The sequence below is a fragment of the Hetaerina americana genome, unplaced genomic scaffold (assembly GCF_022747635.1).
Source record: "Hetaerina americana unplaced genomic scaffold, ioHetAmer1.1.p SCAF_10, whole genome shotgun sequence".
Taxonomy (NCBI): Eukaryota; Metazoa; Arthropoda; class Insecta; order Odonata; family Calopterygidae; genus Hetaerina; species Hetaerina americana.
This window is the reverse complement of record NW_027286070.1, coordinates 77,172,634-77,197,040: the sequence shown is the minus strand read 5'-3', so window position 1 is coordinate 77,197,040 and position 24,407 is coordinate 77,172,634. Positions and strand designations below refer to the sequence as shown.

The following is a 24,407-nucleotide window of genomic DNA, read 5'->3' as shown; positions in this document are numbered from 1 at the left end:
GTCCTCTCCAGGGAAACTCATTCCGGCTGCTCTTAACTTCACGTTAAATACAGGAGAACTATTAGCAATCAAATGGTTCAAGTAGATATTTAATAAGAGAAAGACTAAAGGGAGGGAGAGAGTAATTGAAGTGTGAATCCATTCATCACCCCTGATTAAAAAGTATTAATGAGACGTCTCGTCATAAAAATATAATAGCTTAAATAAAAGATTGTTTATTACTGGATGGATGGCTATTGTTAAAAATCTTTAACGTCACCCAAATAGACTCTGGATAGAGGATTGGTGAAAAAAATTGATAGATGGGTGCGAATGAGATATTTATGCGAATTATAGTGGGAAGGATCATTAACAAAAAAAAGGAACAGAAAGAAAGAGATCGAGAGATTTAAAATATCACGTTCCCATGATTGATTAGGGATAAAAATAATCATCACCGAAATCCCCAGAATGCGAATTACTATATGTCTTAGAAGAAATTACCAAATCTTTAGTCAGAGAAAATTGTGGTTCATAAAGCATCTGTTTATTTTAAACGCATTTTGTTTTAAAGATAACAGTTTAGGATTTAATTTTGTGGAATTCCTTGATTATGAGGGTGGAAAAGAAACTTTACACTTCCACGATAAAGATTTGTGATATTTCACACGACCATGGTTTCGGTGCTGCGAATCATCATCAGATAAAATACATCAACATTTTGCCATCTTATGTAGTCTGGCTCTAAGAGGGGAGGGGGTAAGGTAGGGGGGGTACGGGAGAGGAGAGGGGGTAAGGTAGGGGTCGTAAGGGAGAAGGGAGGGGGTATGGTAGGGGGAGTAAGGGAGAGGAGAGGGGGTGAGTCGACTTTAGGTGCAGCAGCCCATTAGTGGTCCAGGGGAGGGGGTGAGGGTATCTATTGGAAGGTTACTGGCTCAAATTTCGGAAAGTTTATATTAATTAAATGATCATGACAATATTTTTATTTAAAAAATCATTTTTAAAAATGATCATTTTTTAAGATCATTTAATTAATATAAACTTTCCGAAATTTTAGCCAGGAATCTTCCAATAGATACCCTCACCCCCTCCCCTGGACCACTAATGGGCTGCTGCACCTAAAGTCGACTCACCCCCTCTCCTCTCCCTTACTCCCCCTACCATACCCCCTCCCTTCTCCCTTACGACCCCTACCTTACCCCCTCTCCTCTCCCGTACCCCCCCTACCTTACCCCCTCCCCTCTTAGAGCCAGACTACATAAGTTGGCAAAATGTTGATGTATTTTATCTGATGATGATTCGCAGCACCGAAACCATGGTCGTGTGAAATATCACAAATCTTTATCGTGGAAGTGTAAAGTTTCTTTTCCACCCTCATTTTGTTTTCTCTTGCTTTCAGGCAAAATCATTTGGGTTTCCTTAAATACGTATGATTGAGGATCGTCTTGTGCTTACGACAACACTGAAGACGGCTCCGATCATGAGCCCGAAGCTCTGTGCGACAAACATGACGAGGAGCGAGATGATGGTGAACATGGAGAAACGGACGACTTCGAAGGGCTGGGCACTCATGAAGTACACGAGGGCGGTGAAGAGAACGCACCCAAAGATCTGCAAGCAAAGAGACAATTGAAATGAGTTGAAGAGCAAGTAACTTCAATGGTATGAAATTGATTGAATACGCGCCACTTATAAGTTTGAATCCAATGTTATTGCAAATAAATATTGAACAGTCTTATAATGCGTGGACAGTTTTTAGGAGCACGATTTATGAAGGATGGTGCTCGAATATCCTCCCTATTACTTTTGGTGCTCGGGCTTGAATAATCACGCATAATATTACTTTTTGTGGAAAAATTAATAATATTCAATTTTGCCGCTACTTTTCTCGAGGAAAGGGGACATGCAGAAATCACAACGTAAATACGTAGTACTCACCGAAACTGGAAGGTCTGTGATGGTAATGGCAACGTAATAAGATTTAATGGAGTACCACCGGTTGAAGTGCTCCTTGAGCAAAATGGACATCTCCATGGGAACTGAAACAAGAGGTAAAAATAACGTCTAAAATAGCTACAGAAATCAATAGATGGACCCCGCTTCCTACATGCCATCACCTACAATATAAGCATATTGACTGGCAGCGCGAGTATCAGATTAAATATTAATTGGGGAGAGAATTTCAAAAACGTGCCTCAAAAGAGCTAACGGGGTTGTCTGATTTAATTGCTAGATTTAATTAATTAGCAATCGTTTTATGGACCGGAAATATACATTCTCTGTTAATTATTATGCTCTCTGCATATTATGCTGTTTCAGTTAAATTTATGGAATTAATGGTATATCCTTAAAATGTTTCTCCTAACGGTAGGAAGTGGCTGATTTGTACGAGTCCAGCTCTCTTTCCCCACTCTGCCATGTCGACTTCGAGTACACGACGCTAAATTTCCTGCTGCGTCCCTTTTGTTACGTCCATTCACGGGTAACGATTCGTCCGTCCTTACATGTGAGAATGGTGAGCATCATGGCCGTGATCATGTGATGCACGAGAATGGAGAAGAGCAAATTGTAGTTGTCGAGGACCCTGGAACCCTCCTGGCCGGAGCCGAAGTACAGGAGACCCAGCATGAGACCCACCACCAGATTGGACATGGTGCGCATGTACGTCAGCGTCTGCGGAGGAAACATTCACAACAGATTAGTTTACGGCGTGAGCTCGTGTTAGGAAATTATTTTGCCTCCCGCCTTGCACTCCCACTCTTAAGAAAACGGATCAATTTTCGATATGATTGAGCCCCAAAGCGTAACGGTTATGTAATCAAAGAGGGCGTTCATCCGCACAGAACTGATTTCAATTTGAATTTCATGAAAGGGAAACAGTATGATACCGCAAGCGAACAATGAAAGAAGTTTAGCGTACACGTTCGTGTGCTGAAATGAGGTCGCTTAAAGTTTAATGTGGATTTCTTTCTCTTCGAAATAGGGACCGAACCTTTAAAATGTTGCCGTGTGGGTTTGATTTCCAAACATAACCACATTACCTTCGGCAGAATGGGAGAATATTTTAGGTTCCCCTACGGGGTGTGCTTCTCGAGTAAAACGAAGCAGGAGGACTGCGCTTTTCCGTATTTTTGCAATGATCTCCTCGATAAAATGTAAAATCCTGTTCCAGAAAGTGAATTAAAATTTGACATAGCCTTACATTGTGTAGGTGACACATTTGCGTTTACTTTTCAGACAAATATATTAGAATCCGAGTGAAAATCAAACATATAGTATTAGTGCTTATTCCTTTTAAAGTATTTATTGAGCGGGTTACCTGATGTTTATCGCAGAATCATTGTAATGGCTGCTGTCATGGACGTACGACGCTAGGAACCAAAGCAGAATGTTATCGGTTTTATACGTTAAAAGAAATATTCTTACAAAACTGAGCTACGGCATTCTGATTAAGTTATCTATCCATTACTAAATTCATTCATTTGATTTGAAGTTTGGAATCCAGAACTATGGTTGCCAAGATGCTTTCATTTCCGATTAAATATTTATGTGAGAATTTGTACATCATCATATGCCAGGCAAAAATTCTACATTTTACGATCGTAGATTCGTTTAGTCGCCGAGAAAATGGCTCTAGTTGGTGTGAATCCCCTTAAGTCGTAACATGGATCAATCGTAACAAATAACGGGCGAACGATCGATCACATTAGTTTCACTAGATAATGAAATATATAGTAAATATAGCATAGTGAACTTCGTCCGGAAGTTTTCCTAACCATGAATTAATTCAATAAAACAATCGCTAATCAATGCTAATTCTATCGTTATGCCACCATAACGAGTGCCGCACTGAGGGCTATCTTCCGCGGTGTTAAAAGCATTGCGTCGCATTCAGTTCAAACTGAAATGCCCGCGACGGCCGTTTCGGTTTGCCAGAGTGCGCGTAGTTCTTCGATCCGCCGCCGTACCGTATCTCTTTTGCTCTTGACGAACCCTCTATTGAGCAGCACACGAAGCTGGTTCCACTGCGACGTCTCCTGCCGGATGTGGATACCGTCGGCGCGGGTGCCACAAATGGTCGAGAGGACGGGTTCCACGGGTGCCAGGCTGTGTCGGGAGACACCCATCCTAGAGAGCGCTGCACTCAGAATGAAAATCAGATTAAAATAAAATTCCAGCATTTCCTAAACTTTTACCATTTGGGCAAACGGTCGAGGGATTATAGGCAGTGACTTTGACGGTAAGACTCATTAGGAGACTTACTACGTGCAAGGAGTGTTCATGAAACTAACGGCAATGGGCAATTTATTTTGCCCTAATGATAAAATAATTCTTTGAAAACAACCAGTAATCAACCCGAAGGTTGGTTTGATTCGTGATGGTAAAGCTCATCTCGTACTAGTCGGAGAAAACCCATTTATTCTCTCCTTAGAATTTTAATGTGTATATATATATATATATATATATATATATATATATATATATATATACTTATATATATATATATATATATATATATATATATATATATATACTTATATATATATATATATATATATATATATATATATATTTAATGTATATATATATATATATATATATATACATTAAATGTATATATAAATATATACACATGTCATATATATATATAACAATGAGAACTCATTAGGGGTAGGATTGATGTAGTTGCTAGTTTACTGGCTTCCCGCCCCGAGTGTCCGCGTTTGAATCCCAGCGGTGGCAGACAATATAAAAGGTATCCCAACCGGTACTTAATAGTATTGTGATAGTGGGTGATATTTGGGGAGTAGTCCAAAAGGAGCGTCCGACCGATAAGATATTAATTGTGCACCCCTTGGAGTCTTTCGCTAAGACAAGGCTTAGGAACTGACGCATGATGAGAGCAGAAAAAGAAATATACGCACTTCCACACTCTTTATGTGGAGGTAATAAGTTTCTTTTTCTACCCTCATCATGAAGGAATACGAAAAAGTTAAGCCTAAAACTATTATGTTTAACTGACGACTGTTTTCTCTCTACCCTTTACTTGTGCAACCTACCTTCACCAACTAACCCACCTGTTCATAATGGCGTAAATGGCCAAATTTTTCTCCCCAAATTACTACTACTTGATCACTTATATATTAGTTTAAATTGTTTAGGACATTTAAGCGTCCACAACATTTGAGATTCCAAATAATACATCGAGTTATATTTGTGTGTGTATATATATATATATATATATATATATATATATATATATATATATATGCACACACATACTATCCTTTTTATACAACATATTATCCTTTCCCTTTTCCTTGTATCTTTTTCCATGTGAATGAATATTTGTTCGCCATTTGGCGGGATTTCGTTTTGAATGTGTGCGTGAATGCATAGAAATTCGGTTTGATTACTGTGTTTATGGTATATAAAACTTTACGTATATATATATATATATATATATATATATATATATATATATATATATATATATATATATATATGATTTCGTCGACGTTACACGGAAGAACGGGAAATGTAAACCTTCAAAAAATACATTTATCAAAAATCAATAGTAATGAATTCTCGTAAGAGTATACCAGTGGATTTCACTTTTGTGTAAATAAATATATGTATATATAAACAATATAAAAACACATAAAAAGAACACTCAAACGTTATTCCTTGATAATTTTGGACGGAATTCTGCTCCGTCTTAATTGGAAGATATAGAAGTAATGACTGCTGGAATAGTAAAGGTGAGGTGTGCGAGAGAAAGGGAAGGGGGCCAGGGGGGAAGGGGGCCAGTAACATCGGGAGGTGGAGGAGGGGTGAGAAAAAAGTTTGGGGAGAGGAAGGGGAGAGGAGAGGCTAGAGGAGAGCGAAGATAGGGAAGGAGGGAGAGGGAGGAGGTGGAATTGACACAAAATCGGAAAAGAAAACAATCTGCTCACCGCAACTATTGCAACATCCGAGACCCAGGTATCGACTTACAAAGTCGTGATCAAGACCCTGCAAGTATATACACACACATTTAAACACAAAATCCCGCCGTATGGGGAACAAATATTCATTCATATGAAAGTAGATATAAGGAAAAGGGAAAGGAACACATAAAGAGGAACACAGGAGAGGTGGGGAAGAAGAAATCGAACAGATCTCAAGAGTAAAAATATTTCCTTGACTGGAACTTGTACACCGAATCACTCCACTTACCGGGCGGATGCTCTAATCACTTGAGTTTCAAGGAGACGTTATATAATCTGAGATCAGTGGTTCTTATATGTTACCAAGCGCCCCGATTCTTTGGCCAAGAGATGGCGTCATGGCATATATATATATTAAAGCCCAAGTAGCCTCTCCCCACATTTTCCTAAACCTTTTTAGTAGTTCCGCAGGAATGTTATCCACCCCCACGGCCTTATTTAGTTTCATATCCCTAAAAGGTGGGTCGCGGTAGTCCAGGGGGTAGAGCGTTGGACTACTGACCGGGGGGTCCTGGGTTCGATTCACGGGCAAGGCACTCGGGGCACCTGTATTTCCAGCAGCAGAGGTTTAGGAGCATGTAGGAGAAAGAGGCTATATGGACTAATTTGTAGTATCTCTGAGGAAGAAATCTGGCCGGAAGATTTTGTGAGATCACTGTTAGGTCCTGTTCCGAAAAAGGTAAAGGCTACATGAGGACTACAAGACAATGAGTTTGATATTCCACACACATAAAGTTGATCTCAGGATCATAAACAAAAGGATAGAGAGCATGGCAGATTTTTACTTAGGGGATGATCAGTTTGGGTTTAGGAAGGGGAGAAGTAGGCGTGATGCCATTGCAGTAATGAGATTATTAATCGAGAGGAATATAGAACACAACCAGGAGGTATTTGCCTGTTTCGCAGATTTCGAAAAAGCGTTTGATAGAGTGAATTGGTGAAAACTAATCAGTAAATTGCAGAAAATAAGAATAGATTGGAGGGATAGGAGGCTAATCCGCAACCTGTACATGTCTCAGACTACTCTGGTGCGATTGGGGAATGGAGAATCTGGATGGGCAGTGTTAGGAAGAGGGGTAAGGCAGTTCACCGCTGCAGTTCAATGTATATGCGGAGAAAATGATCAAAGAGGCATGGGAAGAACTGGAGGTAGGAATGAAAGTAGGAGAACAATTTGTGAAATCAGTTAGGTTTGCTGATGACCAAGCTTGACTTTGTCAGTCAACCAAGGGGTTGCAACTATTGCTGAGTGAATTGGAAATTCAGTGCGACAGGTATGCGATGAAAATCAATATTAATAAAACGAAGGTTATGCGATTTTCTAGAAAGAAAAAGGCTAAGCTAAACATTGAAATAGGAGGGAAAACTAGAGCAGGCGGAACAGTTTACGTATCTCGGAAGTGTTTTGGATAAGGTCAAAGTAGTAGGGACATGAGGAGAAGCATTGCGCTTGGCACAAATAGGCTTTCACAAGGAGGAGGGAGTTGATGGCAGGGACGTTGAGTAAGGATATAAACTTTGATGAGGAGCGTAGTTAGTTACAGCGCGGAAACGTGGTCATTGAAGCAGGAGGATAGACGTAGACTGGAGGCTTTTGAAATGTGGGTGTGGAGAAGAATGGAGAAGTTGAAATGGACAGAGAAGAAAACATATGAGGAAGTACTTGATATGGTGGGCGAAGAGAGGGGTTTGTTGGGAAAAATCCTATGTAGGCAGGAAAAGTGGATGAAGGGGGCATTGACCGGTAGTGGGATGTTGAAGACTGTAATTGAGGGGAGAATGTTAGGCAAACGAGGAAAGGCAGGAACAGGATAGGGATGTTGGACGAGATGAGGGGTGGAAGAAAGTACTCAGAGATGAAGAGGGATTCGAGAAGGTTGCTGGATTGTGTTTTGTTAGGAGTCACAAAATTTGGTAGTTGTGTCCATCCAAAACCTACCTCAACCGGTAGGTTACTAAAAAAAAATTAATAGTTTAGACTCGAATATCCACTCAATTCATAGTCAAGACTTGCGGACCCTTATCTATCGTCCAAGTTTGGGCATATTCGACGTCCGTATCGCTGCGTTTTTATTGTTAGGACTCGATATTAGTTGCAAAACGGGTTTTCACCATGAGTTCATCCTATCTCTCCCTTAGAGCGCTGTCCCTCCTTCTGGGACCGTCTTGGCCACCCATTTTCTTTACCCTACGCGCTCTCTGAATGCCGTGAGTCCTGCGAAGGGCAGGGTGGTTTTCGGGGTATTATAATTATAACCCACCGGCGGGCGTCTTGGACTCTCGGCGCACCGCGACCATGGAGGGCTGGCGCTGGTTCTTGAACCACCGAGTGCACTTGCCGTTGTCTGCTCCCTCGACCATCTTCCCCGTCACGTCGCCGTACTCGCCGCACGCCAGCTCGATCACTGCCAAAGAAAATGGGTGCATTCCCGATAGTTTAACCAACATTTCGATCTCTTGCCTCCCTTCCAAGGACGCTTTTGGTACGAAAAAATCAATCATCAAATAAATTACCATTAATGAAGCCAGTGAGACTATCAGTCAGTTGAGAGAATTTCTAATTTTCATAGTGAGCACAATATATGAAAACGATAAAATAAAAATTAATTAAAAGGGTTTATTCCCTGTTGTTATCTGTTTCGTCCAGGGTTGCAAGATGGAAGTATTAGAGTTGTATTTTCGCGCCCAACAGAGGGGTCGAAGGAGAGATGGCGAGAGGACCGATGGGTTTCCTATGTGAAGTCAATTTGAAATATTAATCATCTCGATAACTGGTGATTATGACACTGATTTTACAATGCAGGTTTGGTCATGTCGCCAGCAATGGAATGGTCAAGTAACCCAACCGGGGGCATGTGAGGATAAACCATGCACGCAATGTACGTAGTCACATTTTAGGTGCATTTTTTGAATTCACCTACCCCTACTGAAGTGCATTTACCCTAAATGATTTGTAACTTTCATGAACCCTTGGAATTTCCTTTACAATTGTATTCACTTTTACCTTTGGATCTCTTTCGTTTCGGGAGCTATAGGGCATCTATTTTAAGGTTCTTAGCATATTGATCAGTGGGAGAACTCGGGGTCTCTCAGCGTTGAAGAGTCAGCGAACACCTTATGACCTTTGGAGGAAAGGTCACGTACGAAGGCCCACCGAAATCAGTGACAATATCTCCAAGATTTTCATTTTGTGATCGGGTCATATTTGTGTTAAAGATATGAAATAAAGCCGTAGTAAATTTTAATGTATTAAAGCTCGTTTATCGCTACCGTTACCTGCTCAGTTGAATGTGTACTGCACTTGAATGTGTTTATTTATCGCTACAAATGGATACTTAAAATGTAGATTGCATTAGTAGACAATTCCTTCATCTATCAGGATTATTTTAAGTTACAGGTACGGTTCTGCAATGTATAATTAAAATTATCGACTGGAAATTTATGTATATCAATTCCTATATTTTTGTGAATAATTGGTTTTTATTTAGTTGATTTTAATGTAAAATTGAGAGCTATGAACCAAGGCAGTCGTGCATTTATATTATAATATATATTATTATTTAAATGAGTTGGCTTTTGTGTAGCCAATACTGTTAATTGGGTTCAATTTTAATTTATAAATTGGTAACCAAGCATTTTAACAAAAATAAGCCACCATCAGCTCCCTCATTAACATGCAAATGAAAACGAATCACTGACCGCTGGATGTGTTTTTGCGAATTGCTTACTACGTGTCGCCGCTGATTTTTATCGCAGTGGCCAGTGCAAGCACGCTCGACCACCACCGACGCACGCATGAGTCAGTGAAATCGGAGAAAAAAGAAATAAATGGCCTCTATATTCAGTTCAACGGCCAGCGATGCACGCGAGCGAAGTGAGCGCTTTAGTCATAGAATCGTTTTTAAGTGATAATGTGAAGATATCTTGGAACTTAACTCATGTGACTTCTTCATAGCGAGGATATTATTGAGCAGAGATATCACTTAAAAACATTTCCCGATGACTGACCACAGAAACGCTTTTATCCGGTTCTTTCAACATACAATTATTGCTCACACAATTAGACATATTTTATTTGTTTGCATAAAATATGCACCAATGCTCAGTTAAGATGTATTCGTTTCAATAAACTTTCATGCTAATAGTATATTAGCAATTAACAGATTGCATTCACACGATTTTACAGAAAAAAAATTAATAATGAAATTTAATTCCCTTTATTTTAACCCTTTATTTTATTTTTCCATGTTTATAGATAGTCATCACTCAATAGTTATAACTAAATTTGTATGGATGCTCCCAGATAGCATAAAAACATAACATTGAGTCATTGAACAAAAACATAAGTACATTGATGAAAATTTCATTCAATTCATACATTCAAAATATTGAAGAAGATAGCGCCAGCAGTGATTTAAGTACGTTTGACATAGGTTTCGTTGAATGCAGCTGTCATCAATGCAATCATAATTGGCATGGGTCATGGCATCATCTATGCATACTACATATGTAAATAAAGACCACTATCTATCTATCTATGTATAGCATGAATATGGTGTGCTCAAAGAGACACATTTTAGGTTAGCATGTCGCTCTTGTACCTTGCACAAGCTTTATACCAACAAATACGTACTTTTCATTTTGGAGTCGCAAAAAAAAGTTCCCCTAAGACTTATCTTTGACCACATTTAAGGTATTAATGATAACATCTCTTTGTTTTATGCCCATTTTCTTCTTATATCATGAATTTTTCGCGAATTTTCAACATTTTTATTTATACGTTTTTTAAACCTTTTGGCAACATGTACAATACTCTTTTACATAGAAATAAATTTAAGGTAAAGGGATACGAACACACATAAAGGACAAACACAGGAGAAGTGGGGAACGCGGAATCAGGCAGATCACGAGTGTAAAAACATTTCCTAGACCGGGACTTGAACTCCGGATCTTTCCACTTGCCATTGGGCGGAGGCTCTTAACCACTTGAGCTATCCAGGAAACATATTTTACACTGAGATCTGCGATGCATTATGCAACCAAGTGTCCCGATTCTTTGGCCAAGAGATGGCGTTAGGGAGCTGTTTCACCCACCAAAGGAGAAAGAGACAACACACACAAGAGGAAAAGAGAGTAGCATAGCAATCACATAACATCATAAAGAAAAAGAAGAGTGTTTTTCGTGCCACGCATAGCCAGAAGAAGAGACGAGCCACATTGGCCCTAATACACATCCAAACACGATATCCCGCCAAACGGCGAACCTGGTTCCATAAAGCATCGCAGATTTCAGTGCAGACCCGGTCTAGGAATCCTGCCAGCAATATAAAGGTGAAAACTCGTGAATCCGCATATTGACCAGCTTTCCGATCTTTAAACCGCCATCTTTAAATCCCCTCCCAGCATTCCCTGCACCTTTCCCTTTCCCCCCCCCCTCAGACCCCTAACATCTCTCCGAAAATTCTCAGTCTTCCTCGAAGAAGGCCTCGGAGAAGGCCGAAAGATAGAACAATCTACGATGTGAGTGTCCTTTGAGATGTTGTCTATCTTAATTGTGTTCTATTGGGCCGTCCAAATATCATACTGGTCGTATGAGTGTTTCTATATTATCGATATATATATATATGTATGTGTATATAAATATATATATATATATATATATATATATATATACAGGCTCGCACCCAAAACTGGTAGGACTGATTTTCTCTGGCGCGAACGGAGTGGTGGAGGGGGGTCTGCAGGGCAGGGTAAGGTGGAGGGGGCTCTTAGCAACAGACCGACACCAACCTCAGTCGCCTGCGGGCTGTCGTTGAGTGAGGACAACGTTTTTAGGGAAGCAAGTTTTTTGTCCGCGTCGAACAAAATGAATCTGAATTTAGAGCAACGGTTAATATAATAATAATAATGGATAATGCCCTTTCTATCTCATTGTCTAGTATGCCTGGACCTAAGCTCTCTTTCTCTACGTCATGTTCCTTTTCAATGTCAAACTTCGATGGTCTAAGTTCTTTACTATACAGGTAGTATTTAAGTTAGTCCGATGGTACACTTCATGGCACAGTCAGCCATTAGGTGTGCCATCATCATCGGTGCGCCTTTAAATTCTAAGATTCGTTTTCTCCTGCCCTCAATTCTTCCAGTGCCCAGTGTCATTTTCCTCAGCCCCCTGATGCCTTCTCTGTTTTATGCCTCTCATAATTTGTCGTTCGTACTTGATGAAAAATGTGTATGCTATATATTTTATCAAAAATCATCATCGCCACAAATTAATTATTCACTTGACAAAGGCTCCTTGATATTTTTATGTTCGACATCTATTATATCTATCAATGAAGGCTGACCACCACAAGATAGCATTTCAAGTCGATTCAGTGACCGCTAGAGCATTATGCCTAATATTTAAAATGGCGCCAAATATGATGCATGCCGGTGGAAGATGCTGTGAATGTGTTTCCTATCCTTAACATCTGCCAACGCACTAAAATCTGCTTGGGTCCTCGTCTTGTGTTAAGTCCTTTCTGGTGTCGCTTCCCGGCATTATCCGGAGCTTCCGGGGAATCGAGATGGTGCGGGGGCTAACGTACTGGCTTCCCACCCTGAGGGCGCGGGTTCAAAACACGGCGGTGTTGAATATTTTTCAGAGGTATCTCGATCCCTACTTGAGGTGCTTTGTGGAGAGCACTTTGAGTGAGTACGCCGTCCGTCGGATGGGACGTTAAGCTGCGGACTCCTTGGCGCCTTTCGTAAAGAGTAGACTAATGCCGACGCCGGGTTTCTCTCCACCCTTCATCCTTTCCTGTCCATCCCATATGGCGCAAATGACCTCAGCTGTCGGTCGCCTCCCCCAATAAACACTACTACTACTACCGGAGCTTCCGAGGAACCAACTTGGCCCCCGATGCCTTTAAGCATCCTGGCTTGACAACGCTAACTGTGTAATCTTCTCCGTACGAGTACTCCTATTTTCATCGGCTCTCCACATGGCGCCTCCCCCATTATCTTTCATTCGGTTCCTACAAAACCAAAAGGCCGAATATATTAGATTTCAACCAAGCAGTTACATTTCAATTCTTAAATGTTCAACTGTTTTCTTTCAAATCTTAATCTCCTTCTCCTCTCCACACTCAGAGTTGCGATCACACCCCGAAAGTTGACCCCTCCCAAATATCCCCCCTCCCCCCCCGCCCCGTGACTCTGCCTGTAACTAAAATAAGGACTTAAAATTAAATCACTTGTCTCTTCCACATAGTTTCTATGTGGAAAAACCAAGTGGTTTAATTTTAAGTTCAATATGAAGATTCACCACCAAGTGACGCCAGAAACTGTTTTATTGAAAGAAAGGATTTTCGAGGTGAGGGTGAAAGAAAGAGAAAAAACATTTTGCACTTCCACACACTTTTTTAATATAACACGACCATGGTTTCGATGCTGCGTACCATCATCAGGTGGTGCGCAGCATCGAAACCATGGTCAAGTGAAATATTAAAAAAGTGTGTGGAAGTGCAAAGTGTTTTTTCTCTTTCTTTCACCCTCACCATGAAAGAATTCCACAAAGTTAAGCCTTAAACCGTTAGCTTTAAGGATTTTCGAGTCGAAGATTTCTTTTTAATGGCAGAAAAGTATTTTCCCGGTCCAAACAGCTTCAGTCTTTCAATCGATTCGGAAGCCTTCCACGTAATTAGCATGTTGAAAGGGGAAAGGAGCCAAAAATGATTTGGGGAAGAACAGTTCTTCTGCAATCAGATCTTCCCCTCAAAAACGAGGCTAAAATACCAAAAGAGCGACATCGGACGGAGAGCATGTCTGGAGCGAATGAACTTCGGCGCAGGTGTGTGTCGTGCTCATCTGAAACAGGCATTGAAAATCTGACAGGGAGAAATAACACTGTTCTTCCACACGAAGTGTGTTGCCGCCTTGCTATCTCTCCTAGTTAAATCATCAAGAAGTTCGGAGGAGCAGAGTCACCAGCAGTTCCTTTAAGGCATTCCGAAGTTTCCGCAGTTGCGGGTGACCCCAAGCATACTTGTATTGAATGGAAGACGGATTTTAAATATTTATTAGTTGAGGACTATATTGAGAGTCTGCCTGAGGAAAGAAGAAGGATATATAGTCCTCCTTTTTAATTTTTTTAAGTATTCAATTCGGAACTGTGATGATTGTGAATGCTGCTGGAGCTGACCCCCTGACCCTTCTCACCGTAGTCCGCCGGGTTGTTGTACATGGGGCACTCGAGGTCGATGGAGGAGAGGAAGGGCACTAGCATGCTGGTGGCGCCCTGGTACACGCACTGCCCCGCCGCCAGCACGTACACGTGGTCGAAGGCCTCGAAGAGGGAGGCGCTGGGCTGGTGGATGGTGGCCACGATGGTGCGCCCCTGACGGGCCAGCACCTTCATCAGGGACACGCACTGCGAGCACGATGAGCTGTCCAAACCCCTGCAATGGGAACCGTAAGCTGGGGTTAAAAAAGGCGGCCCAACTCCCCACCCAGCGAGCCACTTCCGTCGGTGCTCGCTCTATTGTCCGTGAACCAGCGAGATAAACCCGAAGGTTGGCTTGATAGGTGAGGATAGAGCTCCGCTAACACTATTCCCTGTGCGACATGTGGGATTTACTCGTCAGGAGGGCAGTTCTCCCTGTGCCGCTTGTAGTTCCCCAAGAAGGCCTTGGGCCACAGTGTCAGTCGGATTCGGACCCGGCCCTCCAATTAGAAGCCCTTCGCTCCTCACATTGGCCTACTACACAACCTTATTTTTTTATTTTGCATAACGGTAATAAAAATTATTTATCAAGTGCGTGATGTTGCAATCTCCATAATTATCTGTGCATAAATAATGTATACCAGTACAGGGTCCGTTCAATAAGTACCGTGACTGATTCGATGTAGCCTCAACGGAGCGGTGGATGGGGGTCGGACCGGTCGGCGCGGTAGAGCGGTCCCCCATCACTCAGGCGAACTTTAGTTCAGTCGCCTCCGGGCATGCGTTGAGACTGGAGGTGGATTTTTGTGACGTGTGATTGTTTGCGGTGTCGTCGCGCCAGCATGGAGCGCACCGTTGAGCAACGCTATGCCGTGAAGTTTTGCGTGAAACTCGGGAAATCCGCGTCGGAGACCCTTGAACTCATTCAAAAGGCTTATGGGGATGATGCCTTAAGCCGTGCAAGAGTTTTTGAGTGGCACAAAATGTTTAAGGAAGGCCGGGAGGTCTTCGAAGACGAGCACCGCGTCGGACGCCCGACGACCGCTCGAACCGATGCTCAGGTGGCCAAAGTGAAAAAGTTTTGGACTCTGACAGGCGTTCAACCATCGCCCTTATCAGTGAGGAGACCGGCCTTTCAGTCGGAACCGTCCACACCATTGTAACAGAGGATCTTGCGATGAGGAAAGTGTGCGCGAAGCTGGTGCCGAAAGTCTTGAGCGAGGAACCAAAGCTGTCGCGGGTGGAAATTCCGCAAGAAATTTTGGACTGCGTCCAAGAAGATGAATATTTTCTCGACTGCATTATTACCGTCGATGAAACGTGGGTGTTTCAGTGCGACCCGGAAACAAAACGTCAAAGTTCAGAACGCCACACGGAGGGGTCCCCGCGTCCGAAAAAAGCTCGGCCGTCAAAATCCAAAATCAAAACCATGCTGATTTTCTTTTTCGACCGACGTGGCATTGTTCAAAAGGAGTTTGTGCCTACTGAAACGACCGTAAAGGCCGCGCCGAACTGAGGGGCTCGATGCAGGAGGAATGTATTTTGAAGATTATTAAGTAATTGTAATGATAGGTGCAATATATTTTGATATTTTAAAACCAGTCCCGATACTTATTGAACGGACCCTGTAGTCAAAGGAAGGCTAAACCGAACTATCTGGACATATATTTTTAATGAATTAATCCTGTATTATTTAAATGTTTGCATTCAACTTCAAAACCAATACCTGATTTTAAAATATTCAATTGCATTGACTGAATACACTCAATGAACTACGCATTCCCATTTTCAACAACAGTATATGCATATTGATAGAAATGAGCTCTTACGGCCAGTAATATTGAATGAATGTAAAACTCCAATAGCCGTAAACAGTTTACCTTTCTAAACAAAGTACAAATGAAATTAGTTGGCTAACGCCAAAAGTCAAGAAGGGGTAAAAGGTAAAAAGGAAAGGGATAAGAAAGATAAGACCTACTCTTCTACTATCAGCCTTGTCAATTGGCTCTTGTCTCTTTCACCAACCCCCCCACATCTCTCCCCCACATGTAACAACACTATATATTCTTCGGATTGCCCTTACCCTTTCTCACTTCGACTTGTGATGTCGTAACGATTACCCTTCAGGACGCTGAAGAGGGCTACTTTGTGGCCGAAATACGCGTATTCGTATTCACCTTTCTTATCCTCTCCTTTTCACCTTTTACCCCTTCTTGACTTGTGGCGCTAGCCAACTAATTTCATTTGTACTTTGTTTAGAAAGGTAAACTGTTTACGGCTATTGGAGTTTTACATTCATTCAACAGTACATGTGATCAGGAAAATTAAACGCACATTAAGAAGGATTTCGTGTTATCCGGGTTTTTGGAGAGCCGACCCCTGTGAGTTTCGGAAGATCGGTATGAGTCTCATTCTGCTGTATGGAGTGTTTTTTTGATAATTACAAGTGCTTTAGTAAATTGAATTTTTCTCATAAATAACATTTCGATACGTCTCAAATTATCTTTTTATTGTGTAGAATAATTGCCATAGATAATATATCCGCTCTTTATAATTTATCTTGGGAGATTCGAAAAGTAAAACATACAATATAATAATTAGATAAGACGAAAGGTTTTCTCTCAATATATATCCTCACTGACCCTGTCTCTGATATGATGCATGAATAGAAGAGGTCATCTTTTCCGGGTTCTCTATGCACAAATATCTCCAATTGTGAAGTATTTAAAAATCCATTTCGGTTTCCAGGCGTAAAGTTTTTTCGTGGGCAAAAGAGCGGTATTTAATAGCTATGATATTCCGATTGTGCTACTCTTTAAAATTTGGTGATGCTAGGGATTTGGGAAAACACGAGTGAAAGGCCGCCATAAACACTTGAGTAACCAAAACGCATATCATAATTCAAAAAGCAACTTAAAAATCGAATGCAGAAGAGATTTCGCACAAGAGGTATTTTGCCCACGGAAGAAAGGAGATCCAGAAAGGACGCAATAATTGGAAATATTGCGACACATTGAGTCCGAAGAGTGTCGACTCGTCAAAATGCTTCCTCTGCTCGCCCACCCGTTTGAATTTCCCACCGTTCAACACTTAATCCTTCCCCCTCCAATCCAATCCTTCATTCTTGAATCCAACGCAATGACGCATCCATCTCCCCCGGCCCTCCTTCCTTCCATCCCAAGCCCTCCCTATCACACGACCGAATGGCAGAGCATGGACTCCCGATGACACGGCACACACCCCTTAAGTCCCCTTTAGATATATTCTATCCTCAAAGCAGCAATACTAGACAAACATCGTCAGTGTGTAATAAAAACTATTTGGTATACGAATAAAGTTGATATAATTAACAAGTAGTTTTATCGCATAATATTTAAATGGGAATTACTGAAATTGTATAATCACATTCGCTCGAAACGTTTTACGCTATCGTCCGTATTACCTTAATTGTCTTTCTTGTGTCACTTCCTGCAGCGCCACAGTCATTGTCTAAAATCAGCGTGTAAATTATTCAGCACTGCGTATTTGCGATATCAATAAGGCACAGAAACACAGTCATAGGTAAAAAAGAACGCCAGTATGAGAGTCGCTCAGGTGAAAACAAGCGATCGTTAATCGCATGAGAAAGAACGCCCTCCATCACCACGCACACACTCTCGCGTTAATTACTGGCGGGGTGGGGGAAATGGGAATAGTAAAAAGTGATTACTTTGTGACGTGGCATTCTATTCCACGAGTGATCAGTTCCCTCAATTCCAACGGTTTAAATTTTCCATCAATGCTCCGCTCATTGTCGTTCGAGTAGTGATTTAGTGAAATCGTCGCACTTATGAGTCCGCATTAACTCACGTTGTTGGTTCGTCCAAGAACATGACGAGCGGATTGTTGACCAATTCAAGGGCGATGGAGAGTCGTTTCTTCTGTCCTCCCGAGAGCATGCTGGCCCGCGTGTTCTTGGTCTCACTCAGCCTCAGCGTGTCCAGGATTTCGTCGATCTGCAAGGCAAATGATTTCCTCTCAGTCAGTACTGAAGGGTGAATTCATTCCCTTCTCCCTCCACGCACCAAAAGCCGCAATTGCTGCATTTTATATGCTTTCCCCGCGCAACTTAGCAAGGACTAAACAAACTCTACAAACTACAGCCTCTATTGAATTAATCTGAAACGAATTGCAAATTTTCTGATGTAACCATAAAAATTCTTAAAGGTCTTTCCGGAGATTTGACTTAATTCTACCTTAGGACTACCTTTCGTCTGGCTCCTAACCTTCGACATAGCTGGCAAGGGTGACCCTACCAGGAGCAATTATTATTACTCCCGCCAGCACAGCTCTAGGGGTCATCGGAACGCACAAGCCCTTCCACCACGTCAAGGTTGTTGTCCGGGGAGGGATATATATATATATATATATATATATATATATATATATATATATATATATATATATATATATATAACACTCGCGAGATAGATAAGAAGGGAGGGAGATATAAAAAGAAGTTTACAAAATGGCAATAGCAGTAGCCAATGATGGCCAGGACACAAGGCCTCATTGAGTCATCAAAATTGACACCGCCTGCTTCTTGAGGTTGCTTCATAAAATCAATCTCTCTTTCGTTTTAGGGTTACATTATTCCGTTTCAAAAATTTATTTTTACTATCCTTAGCTGTTTTCGACTTGGAATTATTCACTTCCCTACCGCCATGAAAACATTTATGACTTAATGCGCTAGGAAATATTGCCCGAGGCAGCAACTGGTTTAATTTTTTTCACCGTTTCGGAAAAGTGAATCATAGAGCCGAACGGGGAAGAAGGAAGATCTCGGAAGCGAGGGAGAGGATTGGTTTAAGATGAGCCACCGCGGGTTCAAGCGTAGATTTAACACCCCTCGAAAATTCTAAATTAAAATGCCGTACGTCCCGCTACTGCTATTGCTACAAGCTGTGCTCAACATCGATCTAATCTAAAAATTAAGGATCTTTTTAAAGCGGTGGCCAGTAATTTATTTGCCCCCGCAGCGACCCTAAGATCCGAGATTAAATCTGGCTGGAAACTGGATCTTTGCGTGGAGAATTTCTTCGCCGTCCCGTCCGGAGAGCGCTTCGGTCTCCGTCGAATGACGATATTGCGACCTTGGTGAAATATCGATACCTCGAGCCAATCCAATGGAAAATCTAAATGTGTGATATCGCATCTGAAAAAAAAAACGTTTTTATTACACAAATCTGAAGGGTGACGGGGAAAAAGATAGTGTCGATCAATGTCGGCAATACTTGGCTGGCGTCTCCAGCCAAGTGTTGTTTTCTTTTTGAGCAGTCGACCTCGAGAGTTTTTGCGTACGGTTGCATTTCCCAACTTACGATTCCTTGCTTGTCCTCCTGAGACACGCCCCTGCCCAGCTTCAGCTCCGCCGACACGGCCATGTTCTCGGCCACGGTCAGGAGGCCCTGCAAGCGGTCCTCCTGCATGATGTAGCAGGAGAGGCGACGGAATTCGGCGAGGTCGCGCTCCTCGCCGTTGACACACACCAAGCCCTCCACGCCCGTCGTCCTGCGACCACCGTCGAACAGAGAAGGACATTTGCATTAAGTGAGAATTTGAATCGCCATTTGCAATTACCACAAGCCATCAGAAGTTGGGGAATGCGATATATCTTTCCTTCGTGCAGAGTTTCCGAAGTATCCTAAATCCATTGGCGCACATGTGCTTTGCTCGGAACTTTTGGTAGCACGACGTCTGGCATTATTTGCATCCACAAGTGGAATCAAAAATATTTTAAATCCTCTTCAGTTTTATGAAATTAATGTATTAGCAAAAATGTCTTTGTTTTCAGTAATTTTACAAAAATACCTTCGATAGATTTGCTATTTTTAGTTTAAATTCAGTTTTTTAATAGCAAATTTATTTATATTGTTTGTAAAAATATATTTTACGCTCCAGACATACAAGGGAAGGCCCAGAAGTACCTGGCCTGACCTAGGGATTGCGGTAGTTGTTTGAAAAATATCACTGTGTAAAAAGTATACCTTCTTATCACGAGCATATGCTTCAAGTTTGAAGACACCGACACTTGTTTAGTATTTGTTTAGCAGCCATCGATGGTGAACGTTTTCAGTGAATTGGTGAAAATGGAGAAGGGTGGTCATCGTTATGTGATATAATACTTTTATTTGAAAGGCCTCAGACCAACCAATATAAAAGATGGACTGGATTCTACTCTGGGTGAGTCTGCCCCTTCGTGTACAACAGTAAAATATTGGGTAACAGAGCTTAAACGAGGCTGGTACGAGCCTTCAAGGCGAGTATCGCATTGGTCGACTAAATGAGGTGACGATTCCAGATACGGTGAAGAAAATCCACAAAGTGATACTGGATGATCGTCGACTGAAAGTGTGCGAGCTAGAAGACATAGTAGGCATTTCAAAAAGTCCGGTATTTAATTCTACATTGTAGATTTCATCTCCAAAATTTCGATTCCGAATGTGTTTCCCACGTCATCAGGCTAGCTTTGAAATCATTATTCAAGGTATACCTTGAGATATACGTGATACAGGTAAAACACCACATGAGAGTACAATAACACCATCATACAGCATTTGATTGTGCCTTCATTATCCTCACCGCCATTCTTATTTACAATCCCGCGAGAACCCGTCTGCATTACTTGGAAATGGATTGAACGTGATCCGAGAGATGGAATCATATCACGTCGTCAATACAACTAACTGCCTCGCAACCCAACACGAATCATCCGTATCCGAGTCGCATTCGAAACAGAATCTTTAATTTATCCGGAGCATTCTAGAGCAGCTAAATGTCTTTCTTTCGTTCAATAACAGGATTCATAGCTGCCACAAACTGTTATTTTCCAAATCCAGGACTCTCTTACATCGAAGATCGTAGGCTTTCGCAGCTGTTGAGAGATGCAGAGGTAGTTCTCGGGCTGGACTGCGTGAGAGACACCGAGAACCGGGTATAAATACCGGCGGATCAGCCAGCATAAATTTACTTCGCTCCTGAAGACGCTCCCTGCAACGGGAGAGAAACGTTGAGCCAAAAATGTCTCTCACGCAGTCCAGCCCGAGAACTACCTCTGCATCTCTCATACATCGACTTCGTCTCGACCTCCTCGTTTCCGTGGTTTTCGCGTGCATGTGTTTTATGATTGCCTCCTAAATTGTAGTGGTTACATATGGAATGCATTAGCAAATGACGCAAGGGCGAAAGTTTTGACGGTTATTTTTAAATTTTGATGTTCAGAAAAACATGAACATTTATATTTATTGCTCGTCAATGTTTTATTTGCGTTGATAAAATAAACCTCGCTTCTAGAAATACCAATTTCCCAAGTTCGAACGATTTATTATAATGGTCATTGGGCCGTAAACGATTAACCCGTCTATCATCAATATTAAGTAATGAATCATAGTGATAAGCAAAAACAAATTTCCAGCCATTCTGCAGACTACATAAAGAACCTCGAACGCGGTAATTTTCGACCATAAAAATCCGTGATCAATTGTGAACTTGAGGAAACGCCTGATTGAGTCACTGCCCTGTTTTCGTGGCGCCTAAAACCCGAAGCAGACCGAGCTGAAAGGTTCAATCAAGGGTCGGCACTCACCGATATCCGGTCAGAATGTCGAGGAGTGAAGACTTGCCAGCTCCCGATGGTCCCATGATGGCGACCAACTGGCTGGACGGGAAGCACCCCGTGACTCCATGGAGAATCGTCTTCCGTCCTGTCGGGGAAGAACCACATTAGTTGATGTTTTGAAGCAGGTAATGGTATTATAATGCTAGTTTATAGGAGAAATTCAACGGCTTCGAAAGGGCAGTGCGCTGAGGCAATTGGATTTGAGGCGGAATAGACGTCTACTGTGTAAGAGTTAGTTGTCGTGTCTCTAGAGTTAATCACATCAGTGAACAGTGAAATGAAACGCGGAGGTTGGAAAACTGTTGATTGGATCAAACACTATATCATTTCGATGATAATTTTCATTTTACTCAAGAGAAATGATTTGCATAGTCGTAAAAAAAGTTATTGTACCCACTGAAATATTGTTTAAAATATTTTCGGAAAATTATCATTTTGCGTCAAAAACGTATTGCAATGAGTTCAATGAATATCAGCCAACCTGGGAGAAAGTTACTTAAGTCTTTAGTTTTAGCCTCGTTGCAAGTAGTTATGGTCGTAGCTTAACGCAAATACTGCTGCTAAATGGCAAATCTCAAACTACCATAAAAATAAATCAGTCATTCAATGTTTTAAATATCATGGAACATCATTACTCTCGTGGGTCATCCCCATTATTGGAAAAATATTTAGAAAGCCATTGAACAAATAAGGATTAATATTTTTATCATTTCAAGCGAAAATATACCTGTTTCAAAAGTGTTTATGTTTTGAATTTATGTTCCACTAATACCGACCCATGTTAAAAGGGCTAGTGTGAGAGAGTGGACAATGGGGAATCTGCAGAATGACCACAAAAGACTCGTGCAGAGGACATTAAGGGTTTGAGAGAGCTCGCAAGGGGATGTTAAATTATGATGTGGTATAATGTGAAGATTTAGGGAGTTGTGCAACCCTGAATCACAGGACGCGCACGAGTCTTGCACGCATGCATTCGGAATCGAAGCACGCTACTCGAGGGTGAATGCTGCTAGTTCCCAGTTCCCGCCGGACATGGTGCTGCAATGAAAAGCGGATAAGAAGCTCCCTCCCCAAAGAAGAGGAAAGGCAAAGGGAGGGAGACGGACACGAGGCACTGGGTGCGGAGAGAGTCGCAGATCATTCTATCCTCCCCCGCTTCTACTTGGCGCGAATTCCGGCGGAGAGCCGGTTAATTTTTTCCGCTAAAGAGGGATCGCCGAGGGCTGGCGATAGTTGCAGACGTTATATGGTAGAATTGGAACTTATTGATGATCAAATACGAGCAATTTTGCGCTGTTAAAGTTTATTACGGCCCAGTTACAATAATACACCGTCTTCAAGTGACCATCATCGTCCGAAGATGATGTAGTTCATGGGAAGTGGGTAGCAATAAATTTTAACGGTGGGCAAGGGCTCTAATTTGGTCATTAATTTGCAGTAGACAGTTCGAACGACCACTAAAAAATCCTCGCCGAGTAAAATTTGCTGATCAGGATTGAGGAGAAAAGCAAATCTAATCTTGCAGTTTTATCGACTTGATTGTCGTGTCCGATGCGAAGTGAGTTTTCCAAGCAGAGACCCATATATGACGGAAGAAACTTCGGTTTAGCCATGATAATTTGAGTAGACCTATTCTCTCCAACTCTTATATTTGTCACGATTTGTGGAGGAGGGAAAAGACGCAGCGCTGCTGCCCTTTCCATACGTATTTCACACCGGAAAAGTTTTGATTGATATGTGGGAGTGAAATGCTTATCCATGCACTATGCCCAAGTAGATACCAGTTTTTTTTATAAGAAGTAGATGGTTTGCCCGAAAAAATTTAGATATTTTTTTCCCGCGAACTTGGACGGTTGGAGTGGGGCGATTTTTGGCGGGATAAGGGGTGGAAGGTCTTGGGAAAGCAACGCGACCCGAGTTAGTTGTCTGCAGGCCGTTACACTGTGTTGATCACTACAAATCCGAACCCCTGTTCGAGGCTCGCGTCACGAATTCACGATGCCACGTTCCATGGAGCAACGATACGCGATTTAAATGTAATGTTAAGCTCGGAAAATCGGGTTCGGGAGATACAGCAATGTCCCGAGGAATGGTTTTCTGCTTCTGCACAGGATAATCAGGGATGAGAGAAAGGAGGTCGACGATGAGGAATGCCCTGGACGCAACGGTTGATCCATCAACAACACAATGTGATGGAAATATGATGCCCGCCCATGCTCAATTCTGATTGACCTCCAAGTGTCAGGATGTTCGCAGAAGAGAGCAATATTCAGAAAAACACAGTGCGTTATATTCTCACAGAAGATTTATCCAAGAGAGGGGTGTGCCAAGATGGTCCCGAAGGTGCTTCCGGAAGACTGCTTGCGCGACCAATCTTTCCTTGGACCTCTTGGACCAATGGGGAAAGTGACCCGAATATTTTAGAATAGGTGGTCACTGGAGACGAGACATGGGTCTTTGAGTAAGATCCAAGTACAACACCTTGGAGCACCATTTTGGACCACTGGATTATTTAAAAGAGGCCGTGACGAGGAGCCTGAACGAGGGTCCTTCTGATGCCTTAAAAGAAGCATATCAC

At 41.9% G+C, this 24,407-nt stretch overlaps 1 protein-coding gene across 1 annotated transcript in view; it reads right to left on the bottom strand.

The window, feature by feature from the left end:
- Positions 1–24,407, bottom strand: part of LOC139700291 (ATP-binding cassette sub-family G member 1-like) — a 91,353-nt gene that overhangs the window by 9,489 nt on the left and 57,457 nt on the right. The window contains exons 2-10 of the mRNA XM_071598932.1: positions 21,797–21,914; positions 19,533–19,722; positions 18,022–18,167; positions 14,169–14,407; positions 8,231–8,374; positions 3,948–4,117; positions 2,484–2,652; positions 1,918–2,018; positions 1,435–1,590 (exon numbers count right to left, since the gene is read on the bottom strand). Of these exons, the coding sequence (XP_071455033.1) occupies positions 1,435–1,590; positions 1,918–2,018; positions 2,484–2,652; positions 3,948–4,117; positions 8,231–8,374; positions 14,169–14,407; positions 18,022–18,167; positions 19,533–19,722; positions 21,797–21,914 (1,433 nt within the window). The remainder of the gene's footprint in view (positions 1–1,434; positions 1,591–1,917; positions 2,019–2,483; positions 2,653–3,947; positions 4,118–8,230; positions 8,375–14,168; positions 14,408–18,021; positions 18,168–19,532; positions 19,723–21,796; positions 21,915–24,407) is intronic.